Genomic DNA, 14,661 nt, shown 5'->3' with positions numbered 1-14,661 from the left:
AATGTGTGGCTGTGTGGCCCAGTTCCTAATGGAGGTTGGGGACCCCTGCCCTAGAGCAATTTTATCTTCTCAAAAAGAAACCACCTGCCCTTTGGCTGTCATTCCCATATGCCCCTCCAGCCCTAAGCAATCACTAAATTGCTTTCTGTCTCTGTACATTTCCCTGATTTGCACATATCATATAATTGGAATTATATAACATGTTGGTCTTTCATGACTGGTTTCTTTAACTTAAGATAATGTTTTCAAGGTTCATCCATTTTGTAGCATCAGTACTTCATTCCTTTTTACAGCCAAATAATATTCCATTGTGTGGATGTATGAAATTTTGTTTATCCATTCATCAGTTGATGGACATTTGGGTTGATTCCACCTTTTGGCTATTAGGAATAATGCTGCTATAAATATTCATGTACAAGTTTTAGTGTAGACATTTTTACTTAATTGTTAGGTCATATGTAACTCCTTTGAGGAACTGACAAACTTTCCCCAGTGCACCATTTTATATTCTCATCAGTAGTGTATGAGGGTTCCAATTTCTTCACATCCTCATCAACACTTATAATTTTCTTATCTGTGTAATTGACTTTTTGATTCTAGCCAACCTAGTGGATGTGTAGTGGTGTTTTATTGTAGTTTTAATTTGCGTTTTCCTGATAACTAATGATGTCAAGAATCTTTTCATGTGCTTATTAGCCATTTGTGTATCTTTTTTGGAGAAATACCTATTCAGATCTTTCTTCCATTTTAAATTGGGTTATTTGTCTTATTATTGAATTGTAAGTGTTTCATATATATAAATATTCTGGATATGAGTTCCTTATCAGTTATATGATTTGCAAGAATTTTCTTCTGTTCTATGGGTTGTCTTTTCACTTTCTTTGTGATGTCCTTTGAAGTACAAATGTTTTTTATCTTGATGAAGTCCAATTTATCTATTTTGGTTTTTCTTTTTGTCACACTTTTGGTATCATATCTAAGAAACCATTGCCTAAATTAAGGTCACAAAGATATATGACTGTTTTCTTCTAAGAGTTTTATAGTGTTAGGTCTTACATTCAGGTCCTTAATCTGTTTTGGTCAAATTGTTCAAAAATTTAAATTGGTCAAAATTTGTTTTATATATGGTTTGAGGTAAGGGTCCAAGTTCATTCTTTTGCATGTGGATGTCTGGTTGTTCCAGCACCATTTATTGAAAAGGCTATTCTTTCCTCATTGGGTGGCTTTGGCACGTTTGTTGAAAATTAGTTGACCATTGCTGTATGGGTTTCTTTTTGGACTCTTAATTCTGTTCCACTGGTTTGTAAGTCTGTCCTTGTGCCCAGTACCACACTTTTCCCCCCAAGTTTTATTGAGATACAATGGACATACAGCGTTGTGTAAGTTTGAGATATACCACATGATTTACATATATTGTGAAATGATTACCACGGTAAGTTTAGTTAACATCCATCATCTTGTATAGATTTTTTAAATGTTTCTTTTCCTTGTGATGAGAACTTTGTTTTCCCCAGTCCTGTGGAAGTCCTGCAGTCAAATCCCACTGGCAGATTCCCTGGGGATTCCTAGTCCTGTTGCCGGACCCCAGGCTGGGAAGCCTGACGTGGGGCTCAGAACCTTCACTCCAGTGGGAAAACTTCTGTAGTATAATTATTCTCCAGTTTGTGGGTCGCCCACCCATGGCTTTGGGATTTGATTTATCGTGATTGTGCCCCTCCTGCCATCTCATTGCAGTTTCTCCTTTGTCTTTGGACGTGGGGTATCTTTTTTGGTGGGTTCAATAGTCTTCCTGTCAATGGTTGTTCAGCAGTTAGTTGTGATTTCGGTGCTCTCGCAAGAGGAGGTGAGCACAAGTCCTTCTACTCGGCTGTCTTCCACAGTGGTCTGTGATGAGAACTTTATACACCATATTAATTGCCGTTGCTTTGCAGTAAGTTTTGAAATCAGGAAATGTGAATCCTCCTACTTTGTTCTTCCTCAGGATTAACTATTCTGCATGAACTTTAGAATCAGCATGTCACCTTCTACAAAGAAGTCAGCTTGGATTCTGATGAGGATTGTATTGAATCTATGTATCAGTTTGGGGACTGTTGCCATCTTAACAATGCTAAGTCTTCCAGTCCATGAATGTGGGATGTTTCTTCATTTATTTAGATCTTTGATTTCTTTCAACAGTGTTTGTAGTTTTCAGAGTATAAGTTTTACACTTCTTTTGTTAAATTTATTCCTAATATAATTTATTCTTTTAATGCTATTGTAAATGGAATTGTTTTCTTAATTTCATTTTCAGATTTTTCATTCCAAGTATTTAGAAATTTAATTGATTTTTGTATATTGATCTTGTATTATGCAACTTTGCTAAACTTATTAGTTCTAATTGGTTTTAATGAATTCCTTAGGAGGAGTTTTTAAGTGCAAAATCATGTAATCTGTGAATAGAGATAACTTTACTTCTTTTCTAATAGTTGCCTTTTATGTCTTTATCTTGTCCAGCTGCCCTGGCTAGAACCTTCAGTATAATGTCAAACAGTAGTGGTGAAAGCAGACATCCTTGTCTTGTTCCTAATCTTAAACATCCAGTTTTCCACCTTGAAGTATGATATTGACTGTGGATTTTTCATGAATGCCCTTTATCTTGCTGAGGAATTTCCCTTCTATTCCTAGTTTCTTGAGTATTTTTATTATCAAAGGGTGTCAGATTTTGTGAAATGCCTTTTTGCATCTATTAAGCATCACGTGATTGTTGTTTTTTATTCTACTGATATAATGTATTACATTAATTGATTTTCAAATATTAAACCAACACTGCATTCTTGGCATAAATCTCACTTGGTCATAATAGAATTCTTTTTATCTGTTGAAGATTTGGTTTGCTAGTATGCTGTTGAAGATTTTTGCATCCATAGTCATAAGAGATACTGGTCTGTAGTTTTCTTGTGATATTTTTGTCTAGTTTTGGAATCAGGTTAATACTGACTTCATAAAATGAGTTGGAAGTGTTTTACCACATTTCATTGTTGGGAAGACTTCTGGGAAAATTGGTATTCTTTACATGTTCAGTACAATTCAGCAATAAAGCCATCTGGGCCTGGGCTTTTCTTTGTTTCTAGTTTTTGATAATTCACTCTCTTCCTTTGTTATAGGTTTATTCATATTTTCTTTTCTTTTTTTTTTTGCGGTACACGGGCCTCTCACTGCTGTGGCCTCTCCCATTGCGGAGCACAGGCTCCGGACATGCAGGCTCAGCGGCCATGGCTCACGGGCCCAGCCGCTCCGCAGCATGTGGGATCCTCCCAGACCGGGGCACGAACCCATGTCCCCTGCATTGGCAGGCGGACTCTCAACCACTGCGCCACCAGGGAAGCCCTCTATTTTTTTTGAATTGAAGTATAGTTGATTTACAATATTATGTAAGTTTCAGGTATACAACAGTGATTCACATATTTTGAGGTTCTGTTTCTTACGTCAGTTTCAGTAGTTTGTGTCTTTCTAGAAATTTATGCACTTCATCTAAGTTATCTAATTTATTGGCATATAATTGTTCATAGAATTTCTTTATAATCCTTTTTGTTTCAGTAAGATCAGTAGTAATAGCCCCTCTTTCATTTCTGAATCTAGTAATTTGAGTCTTCTCTCTTTTTTCTTGGTCAGTCGAGCTAAAGCTTTTGGTTTTCCGTTTCTCTAGCAGTCATCAAGTTCTTCTGGGCAGAAGTATTTGGGGGCAACTGATAATAGGGAGACTTTGCCCAATTCTGCTTCTCTGCCACTATATAGTCTTTCCCACTGTACCCCTTCTTATCTTGCCCCTAGGGAATTTCCCTATACTTACTATTGCTTATTTTATGGCTCTCACTGCTTGAACCATAATTAATTCCATCTTTTTTACATATGTGTGTGTGTGTGTGTGTGTGTGTGTGTGTATATATATATATATATATATATATATATATACACACACACACACACACACACTTGTGTGCTTGAACCTCATTATTCCTTTCTTTTGTCCAGATCTTAATCCATTTAACCTTAAAGAAAGCCAGCTGCTTTTCATTGTGGGTTTTTCTTTTTTTGTAGATTATATTCCATTATAGCTTATTAAAAGATATTGTATAATTCCCTGTGCTATACAGTTGTTGTTGCTTATAAATGTTACATATAGTAGTTTGTATCTGTTAATACAAACTGTATCTGTAGTTTGTATCTGTATCTGTTAATCCCATACTCCTGATTTCTCCCTCCCCCACCTCTCCTCTGGTAACCACAAGTTTGTTTTCTATGAGTCTGTTGCTGTTTTGTATATAGATTCTTTTTAGATTCCACATATAAGTGATATCATATAGTGTTTGTGTTTTTCTGATTTATTTCACTAAGCATAATACTCTCTAGGTCCATGTATGTTGCTATAAATGACAATATTTCATTCTCTTTTATGGCTGAATAGTATTTCTCTGTGTGTGTGCACGTGTGTGACATCTTCTTAAGCCATTTGTCTGTTGATGGGGACTTGGGTTGTTTCTGTGTCCTGGCTATTGTAAAGGGTGCTGCTGTGAACATTGGGGTGCATGTATCTTTTCAATGTTCTGAGTAAAAAGACCTTAAATTATGATTGATCATTTTAAGAATAGGGCAAATGATGCACCTTTTCAAGGAAAAGGAAAGTTAGAAAACTGAAAGTTAAATTAATATATTAAAGGCATCTATTAAGCAGCCATCTACCCCCATCTACATTCTCTACCATAGTCCTCACCTAACTATGTTGTGAGAAAAGTAGGCTTTATGAGCTGGCCTGGGAACATAACCACATATAGTAGTTCTAGCACTATAATATAGTGTAGTTTCTATAGTATACTCTCTCTATATGTATATATTTTATTTTTCTCTAGTCATTTTGGATAACCAGTCATCATATTATACTATACTATATATAATGTATGGATTAAGAATGGTAAGAGGTAGGTAAGAGTGATTAGCCACACTGCCTGGATTTGAGTTTTTATGCCCTTGAGCAAATTACTTAGCTTAAGTTTCTCATCTGTTAAATGGGTATGTTAATAATGCCTCCCACAAAGAATCATTGTATTATATGGGTTAATAGTACATTTAAGTTACTTGAAATATGCCCAGCACATAGCAAAAATCAGTAAATGTTAGCCATTAGTACTATTACAAATAATTCACCTATAAAAATATGCTTTTTGAATTGCAGATTTTGTCTATGAGGATCAAACTGTAGAATAACATTGATTTGTGCCATGTTGCCATCACTCATTTTGTCCTTCTGCCTCACAAGTACTCGGAATTAGAGAACATCTATGGTTACATTAAACCAAAAGTCAAAACCTCTGAAGCCTCAGTGAAAGTGTCAGACCCTCAGTCTTTAAGGCTAATATTTTAGGACCTTATGAATTTCCCTTAAAGCTAAAAATAGCTTCCATGATGACTGTCTCTTTTACAGTCAGTGTCCAGGTTATTTTTAGAACCCTAGTATTCAGGGTATTTTTAGAACTAGCAATACCAGCTTATCTTGAAGGTGGAAATAAATGGAGTAAAACGTTTCTTGTAATTCAGAAACTTTCAGGAATCTTTGTGAAGTGTAGTTTTGTAGTATATGCTTGTTAAATGGTTTGGGGCTGATAGAATGTCTTTAAAATATAATTTGGTTTAGCTCTTAGGAAGAGTACAGTGAAATGTATAGCGTCTAACTTTTCTATACCACACAATTTAGGTATGAAATAACCTTGTCTCATTAAAGAATAGTGACCTTGACTATGTATATGAGTAACAAAACAAATTGTATCTTCAAGTAGGCTCTATTGGTTTATTAGAAAAATAGGTTATTGAGTTTTTTCCATAGAGTAACTCAATTTGTTAAAATTGAAGTAGCTGTATTGATACTCTGTTGTTTGTTTGTTTTTTGGATTTGACACATAAGAGATCATATGGTATTTGTCTTTCTCTGTCTGACTTATTTCACTTAACTTAGTGTCCTCTAAGTCCATCAGTGTTGTTACAAGTGGCAAGATTTCATTCTTTTCTAATGGCTGAATAATATTCCATACACACACACACACACACACACACATACACACGTATGTATGTATACAGAGTCTACAATTTCTTTATCCATTCATCCATCAGTGGACATTTAGGTTGTTTCCACATCTTTGCTATTGTAAATAAAGTTGCAATGAACATGAGGGTGCATATATCTTTTCGAGTTAGTGTTTTTGTTTTCTTTAGATAAATACCCAGAAATGAAATTGTTGGATCATATGATAGTTCTATTTTTAATTTTTTGTTTTATCTTAATATTAACACTTAGTCTTGAAATATATATTGATTGCATAGCTGTTGACAAATCAGAATTTTAGGGAGATTTCTGTTCTCAGACTTGATCAACCACTGAAGTCTAGAGCATGTCAAAAAGTACACTAATAGGTTTCATTCCTTCAGAAAGTATGCATTTATATCTTACTTTATAAGACAAATGTAGAGCCCTTAGAAGATCACAATCTTCTTGAGGACACATAATTTTCATACTAATAACCGCAGCAAGGAGACACTGTAAGATAATTGCTTTGTAACTGGTACAGTGTTTTCAGTTCAAAGGAGTCAGTGATTCTTTCAGACTAGAGTGGGTCAAGCAGGGCTTCAAGAATAAGAAGCAGAATTTGGGCCAAAATTTTAAGAGCAGGTAAGATTTTTTTTTTTTTTTTTTTTTTTTGCGGTACGCGGGCCTCTCACTGTTGTGGACTCTCCCATTGCGGAGCACAGGCTCCGGACGCGCAGGCTCAGCAGCCATGGCTCACGGGCCCAGCTGCTCCGCGGCATGTGGGATCTTCCCGAACCGGGGCACGAATCTGTGTCCCCTGCATCAGCAGGCGGACTCTCAACCACTGTGCCACCAGGGAAGCCCTGATTATGGTGTTTTAAATGCCATAAGGTATTATCAGTGGGAAACCATTGTTTTATTGGGGTAACATTAAAATAGATGTTTTAAGAGTAACTTAGAAGCTCTGGGTTTGATTTTGAGACTTAAAGAGACTAAAATCGGGTGTGATGTAATAAGGGCCTAGAGTATGGAGTATTAGAGTATTAATACAGTTTTATCAACTGTATTAATATGAAGGTAACTTACTTTTGAGAAGAGTAGTCTGGGCACTTAAGAATACTGAAGTTTTCTTAAAAGGAATTTACAATGTAGGTACAATGGAAAGACATTCTATTTTTTTAAATCAATTAATTTAATTTTTTGGTTACGCTGGGTCTTAGTTGCAGCAGGCAGGCTCCTTAGCTGTGGCTCCAGGGCTCCTTAGTTTTGGCTCGCCAGCTCCTTAGTTGCAGCATGTGGGCTCCTTAGTTGCGGTATGTGAACTCTTAGTTGCAGCATGCATGCAGGATCTAGTTCCCTGACCAGGGATTGAACCCGGGCCCCCTGCATTGGGAGCACGGAGTCCCATCCACTGTACCACCAGGGAAGTCCCATGGTATTCTAATTTTTAAGGTCACATTGGAGTTTTTGCTTCAAATTCTTTTGGAACAGTTAGGTTTGAATGGAGGATGGTTTTACTTCTTAATTGCTTATAGGGAACAGAAATAAAATCTAGAGGGTCTGTTTTTTTTGGTTAAGTTTGCAGCACTTAATGAGTGCATGAGCTTTACAGGCTGAAATACTTTGCTTTTCAGTTACCTGAGAATACCCAAGATGAATGGGCACCAGGTTATTTTCTTAATGTCATAACTGCACCTGTAGAGTAAAAATTAGAGTTACCTAGTTAAACTTGAATAACCTCCCCAACCTAAATTGGGTAGTTCCAGGATAAACATCACTTTCGGGATTGCATTTTCCCATCTGTTCTATTATTGATCATGTAAACTAGAAAATATCCTAATAGTCGCTTTCTGCTACAGTATGTATGGGCTCCATACATATTTTAATTCTTCGAATGAATTATATATTAATATAATTACTTATACATACGACATTAAAAAAAGATTGGGGTAATATTATCTGTATATTTTATGGATCGTCATATGGAGTCAGGCAGAGGTGGCATCAATTTTGTTCATCAAAGCTGCTTGTAGAAAGTGGCAGAGTTTGAGTTGGGCTTCTAGGGTGAGCCAGCTGAAACTTACTCTTCAAGGCCTGGGTCATTACTGGGGTCAGCCCAGTTCCTGTTTCCATATTTTCTTTATTGGTAAGTGGGGTTCCACCTGGGCTCCTCTCTACATCGACTTTTCTGAGTAGTTTCCGCAGATCTAACTGGCTTTTACCAGGAGTAATGAAGACATTTGTAACTCGAGTTGATAACACTTTGGACTTTGGTTTCAGGGAAATGCGCTGCAGGTCAGAGACAGTAACTAGTGGATTCTGTGCCTTTGGTGATGGTACAGGCTTCCTCCTTTCATCAAAACTCTGTGTCTTCTTTAATTTCACAGTCAGTAGATCTTTAACTGTTATCTGCATGGGTCCACTTTTTTTTAATGGTCCAGCTTGAAGTGCTTTAGTGAGATCAGATTTTCTGAGCAGCAAAGGTACTGTCAGTGGTGGAGGCGGAGGGGGTGGAGGCGCAGGCGGAGGCAGGGGCGGAGGAAAAGATGACTGGCTGGCTGTGGCAGTGAGGCGGGAAGTACAGCCCCCGGCGTCTCCAGGGGTGGTTAGAGCACATGCAGGCACATTTGTAAGTTTACCACGCATGTGACACATCTGACTACAGCTTGGACAGGAAGAATTTTCTGAGACGGCCTTCAGTGCTTCCTGGAGCTTGCGTAATTCATTTTCCAAAATGAGAAACCATTGTTTCAGACTATGAAGTTCTTGGTGGCAGAAACGGCATGGGAAGATGGTGTCTTTCAATACTTCCAAACTCCGGGCCATGCAGTTCTGAAACCAGTTGTATGTAGACCATACTCTATTTGTCCAAAGCTTTACTAAATCTTTAAAATTGGGAAATTTGAAGTTCCAGGATGGTCTTAGCCAGCTTCTGCTAAGGGGTGTATCTGTTGAAGGAATAACCACTCTTTCTGGTGAGGGTGGCGGAGGGGGAGGTGTAACTAGCTTAGACTGAAAGTGAGAGGCTTCTTTTCTTTTGAAAAATCTTTTCGCTTTGGCTTTTAGCTTTATTCTTTGTTGCTTGAACTTGGGCATGGTTTTAGCCTAAGAGTCCGGGGATTCGATGGAGTCCCAGCAGTGGCACCTCCCTCGCCATAAAGAAAAATACAAAAAATAAAATAAAAAAATCAAGACATACTATTAATGTGATAATTTAGTCACTATGTCACTTGAACTTTGAGCTTTAGGCCCCAAAGTTGCTCTGATGTGAGCACACTTCTAAAATTATCATCGAATGTGTATTAGGTAGACTTAAAATTTTTGTAATTGTGTTTTTTGTTTTTGGGGGTTTTTTTGGACACACCTGACGGCTTACGGGATGTTAGTTCCCCAACCAGAGATCGAATCCATGCCCCCTCCAGTGGAAGCATGGAGTCCTAACCACTGGACTGCCAGGGAATTCCCTAATTTTTGTAGTTCTAATGGCTTATGCATTAACTATACCCCTGCCTTGCCTGCTTCTCTCAGGTTTCACCTCAAATGTATATTAGATAAAAGGATTTATGTTAAAAACAATTATATGAAACCGGAAAGGAGTGCATATTGGCAAATAGCTCAGTGCTCATTCTTTTTTTAATAAATTTATTTTATTTTATTTATTTTTGGCTGTGTTGGGTCTTCGTTGCTGCATGTGGGCTTTCTCTGTTGCAGCGAGTAGGGGCTCTTCTTTGTTGCGGTGCGTGGGCTTCTCTTGTTGCAGAGCAGGGGCTCTAGGTGCATGGGCTTCAGTAGTTGTGGCACACGGGCTTAGTTGCTCCGCGGCATGTGGGATCCTCCCAGACCGGGGCTTGAACCCGTGTCCCCTGCATTGACAGGTGGTTTCTTAACCACTGTGCTACCAGGGTAATCCCCTTCTCTTATTTTTAAATGGAAAATTTCTGAAGTCTTTACATTATCTAAAATATGATTAGGGAATTCCCTGGCGGTCCCATGGTTAGGACTCCTCACTTCCACTGCAGGGGGCGTGGGTTTGATCCCTGGACTGGGAACTAAGATCCCACATCCTGCATGCCAGGTGGTGGCCCTGCCCCCCAAAGGTGATAAGATTAGCTCCTTTAAAAGGAATCTAAGATTCTTATGGTACATGTAATTTTTTTTTAACTTTTCCATTTTTTATTATGGAAAAACTTCAACAAAAACAAAAGTGAAGAAAAGAGAATAATGAACTCCTGAAGCAAATCTCAGATAGCATTTCATTACTATTTCAGAATGTATTCCTAAAAAATAGGGTACTATATTAAAAAAAATCATACTATGATTATCATACCTAAAAATTTAACTATTATTAGCTATTATAATTAAAGTAGCTATTAACTATTTTATTAAATGCATATACATATATTATGGTGGGTCTTGTGTGTGTATATATTTATATGTGAACATATAAAAAGTACATAAAATATGTAGAGTTTAACAAGTAACTATAAAGTGAACATATGAACAAAGAAATAGACTATCAACACCTTCAGAATATCATCAGCACCCCCAAAAGTCTAGTGTGTACCTCCTAGTCATAAACTTTTTCTTTCATAACCACTATATAAATGCAGTCTCTTTGGTTTTCTTATAGTGTCACTGTCTGTGTACAAATCTCTAAAAATATAGTTTTTTCTAGTTTTAGCTTTGAATTTTATATGAATGGAATCATATAGTATGGTTCCTTGTGTATGCGTCTTTTTCAGTATTATGTTTGAGCTTCATCCATGTTATTACTTATGTGTTTTTCAGTTATTTTTATTGCTGTATACTAAGTACTCTATTGTACTACTTAACCAATCCTCTCTTGCCAATGACTTCTAGTTTTTTGGCTTTTACAAACAACATTGCTATGAATATACTTGTATGCATGTTCTATTGTACATGTACAAGCTGCTTTAGGGCATAGACATAGACATAGGTGAAATTGTTGGGCCATTGGGTATGCATATCTTTTACTTGCCGAAAACACCAAAGTGGTTGTAATTAACAGTGAATAAGAGTTTTCATTTTCTATGTTGGACTTTTTAAAAGTTAATTTTTACCAGTGAGGTTTTAAAGTTCTTTTACTTTACTGTTTTTCCCCCAAGACAGTGCCTTTTTAAAAAAACAGCTGTATTGAGTTATAATTGAAATACAATAGGTTGCACATGTTTGAAGTATATACTATAATATATATCTAGTCTTTGTTACCAGTTCTTAGCACAGAGCTTCAAAAACCCTTGCAACTTCCTGAGTGATAGGAGTATCTTTGTTATGTTAATGAGGTGACTCCTGACCCCCTTCCTGGATAGCTTCAGGAAGGGACTGGTCACCAAAATGTTGGAGATGTGGAATTTTCAGCCAACTGGGAGGGGTGGGGGGAGGCTAGTGACCTAGCTCAATGAAATGATAATGAATGAATGAATGAATTATTCCCACGTAAGGAAGCCCAGTAAACCTCTGGAAACCAGGAGGAGCTTCCTGGTTGACGAACACATTGATGTGCTGGGAGAGTATTGTGTCAGATCCACCAGGAAAGAACATGGAAGTTCTTCATCCCTGCCTTCTCTCCCCAAGATCTTGACCTATGCGTCTCTTCTGTTTAGCTGTTCCTGAGTTATGTCCTTTATAATAAACCTGTAATCATAAGTATAATGCTTTCAATGAGTTCTGTGAGTCATTCTAGCAAATTACTGAACCTGAGGGTATTGTAGGAAGCCCTAAAGTCATAACTGGCCTATCACAGATGCAGGCGGCCCCCAGGACTTGCATGTATCATCTGAAGTGCGGGGAGTTCTGTGAAGGAATTTTTTGCTCTTTAACTTGCGGGGTCTGTGCTAACTCCAGGTAGTTAGTGTTAGAACTGAATTGAAAGGTAGTACATCCAGTTGGTGTCAGAGAGTTGCTGTCAGGGCAAAACAATCTGACAAGTTTTGACGTACATATATAGCCTTGAAACCATCATCACAATCAAGAAAATGAATGGATCTATCTCCCCCATATGTTTCCTTGTGTCCTTTTTAATCTACCCTTCTCCCCATTTGTGTCTGTCTTCTTTGGCTCTGAACACAATGGAATTCCCAATTAAATTGGGAATTATATTCCCAATGGAATACTTCTCAGCACTTAAAAGGAATGAATTACTGATATGTACAACATGAATGGATCTCAGATGCATTATGTTAAGTGATAGAGCTAGATCCAAAGAGCAGTGTACTGTGTAACTCCATTTATGTGATATTCTGGAGTCACAGAATATCACAGATCAGGGGTTGCCAGACAGCACAGATCAGGGGTTGCCAAGGGCTAAGGAAGCAGCTGAGGGTTGACTTCACAGGGACACAAAGGAACTTTTTAGGGTGATGAAGTAGTCTATGCCTTGATTGTAATGTTGGTTACACAACTGTGTATTTGTCAAAATTTGTAGAATGGGACACTAAAAAGTGAATTTTATGTAATTTTACCTCAAAAAACCTGTCTTTAAAAAAAAAGGTAAAAAGATTGGAAGAATTTGCTAATGCAGATCATAAGTTACAGTGGCAGTATTTCAAGCAAAGTGGACTTTAGAACAAGGGATAGTGCCAAGGATAAGAAAAGATACTTGATAATAATAAAGGGATCACTGCAGTAAGAAAATACAACAGTATATACCTAATAACAGCTTCCACATAGCTGAGAAATTAACAAGTCCACAAGTACACATGAAAATTTCAACACTCCTCTTTCAGTAATTGATTAAACAAGTAGACAGAAATCAATAGGGTCATAGAAGAGTTAATTACCAGTGCACTTGACCTAATTGACATTCAATAACAGCAGAAATACACATTCTTTTCAAGTGCACATGAATCATTCACTAAGACAGATAGCCCATGTGGTGGGCCATTAAACAAATTTCAATACATTGAATATGATTCATATTACATACAGGGGTAATATGATCACAGGGAGTTTAATCAGAAATTAATAAAAGATGTCCAGAAAATACCCCAAATATTTGGAAATTAAACAGTATATTTCTGAGTAATACATGAATAAAAGAAGGAATCAAGGAAAACTAGAAAATATTTTGAACTTTGTAGCAGTGCTTATTGAGAAATTTATTTTGATAAGCATTTAACTGTTCATATTAGAAGAGAACAGTCTAGAATCAGTGATAAGCTTCTACCCTGAGAACCTAGGAAAAGAACAGCAGATTAAACCTAAAGAAAGTATTGGGTTGGCCAAAAAGTTAGTTTGGTTTTTTCTGTTAAGATGGCTCCAGTAGTGCTTAGGTGTCTTTAACTTCCTTTGAAACAATTTTGTTAGATTGTGTTGTGACAGCTGTCATATCAGTGTGCATTTAAAAAAAAACCAACCAATATCTTATCAAAATTGGTGAATTTTTGTGTAGATATTTTAACATTGAAGATGGAAGAAAAACATTTTCAGCATATTATGCTTTATTATTTCAAGCAAGGTAAAAACGCAACTGAAATGCAAAAAAAGATTTGTGCAGTGTATGGAGAAGGTGCTGTGACTGATTGAATGTGTCAGAAGTGGTTTGCAAAGTTTCCTGCTGGAGATTACTTGAAGGTAGACCAGTTGAAGTTGATAGCGATCAAATCGAGACATTAATTGAGAACAATTAACGTTATACCACGTGGGAGATAGCTGACATACTCAAAGTATCCATATCAAGCGTTGAAAATCATTTGCATGAGCTTAGTTATGTTAATTGCTTTGGTGTTCGGGTTCCACGTAAGTTAAGCGGGTTAAGCGGGCCTTCTTGGCCTTATTTCTGCATACCATTCTCTATTTAAACGTAACGAAAACGTTCTGTTTTTAAAACAAATTGTGACGGGCGATGAAAAGTGGATACTGTACAATAATGTGGAACGGAAGAGATCGTGGGGCAAGCGAAATGAACCACCACAAACCACGTTAAAGGCCGATCTTCATCCAAAGAAGGTGATGTTGTGTATATGGTGGGATTGGAAGGGAGTCCTCTACTATGAGCTCCTTCCGGAAAACCAAATGATGAATTCCAACAAGTACTGCTCCAAATTAGACCAACTGAAAGCAGCACTTGACGAAAAGCATCTGGAATTACTCAACAGAAAATGCATAATCTTCCATCAGGATAACACAAGACTGTGTTTCTTTGATGACCAGGCAAAAACTGTTACAGCTTGGCTGGGGAGTTCTGATTCATCTGCCATGTTCACCAGACATTGCACCTTTGGATTTCCATTTATTTTGGTCTTTACAAAATTCTCTTAATGGAAAAAATTTCAGTTCCCTGGAAGACTGTAAAAGGCACCTGGAACAGTTCTTTGCTCACAAAGACTAAAAGTTTTGGGAAGATGGAATTATGAAGTTGCCTGAAAAATGGCAGAAAGTAGTGGAACAAAAGGGCAAAGGGCAAATATGTTGTTCAATAAACTTCTTGGTGAAAATGAAAAATGTGTCTTTTATTTTTACTTTTAAAACCGAAGGAACTTTTGGGCCAACCCAGTAGAAAGCAGGACATAGTGAACGTAAGAATGGGAATCAATCAAATAGAAAATGCGCAGACAGTAGACAAAACTAATAATGCCAAATTTGGT

At 37.2% G+C, this 14,661-nt stretch overlaps 2 protein-coding genes across 2 annotated transcripts in view; one reads left to right on the top strand and one right to left on the bottom strand.

The window, feature by feature from the left end:
• Positions 1-14,661, top strand: part of PDS5A (PDS5 cohesin associated factor A) — a gene marked incomplete at both ends in the record, with an annotated part of 120,507 nt that overhangs the window by 25,885 nt on the left and 79,961 nt on the right. The window lies entirely within an intron of this gene.
• LOC307055934 (proline-rich protein 11-like) lies at positions 8,060-9,239 on the bottom strand (the record flags this gene model as incomplete). The annotated part of the gene is made up of 1 exon (XM_079708236.1): positions 8,060-9,239. The coding sequence occupies exon 1, from the start codon at positions 9,149-9,151 to the stop codon at positions 8,060-8,062; it is 1,092 nt and encodes a 363-aa protein (XP_079564362.1). The 5' UTR covers positions 9,152-9,239.

This window comes from Hyperoodon ampullatus (assembly GCF_949752795.1).
Source record: "Hyperoodon ampullatus genome assembly, chromosome: 1".
NCBI classification, from domain to species: Eukaryota; Metazoa; Chordata; class Mammalia; order Artiodactyla; family Ziphiidae; genus Hyperoodon; species Hyperoodon ampullatus.
Note: the sequence above shows the minus strand (reverse complement) of the source record. Positions and strands in the feature narration are given on the sequence as shown.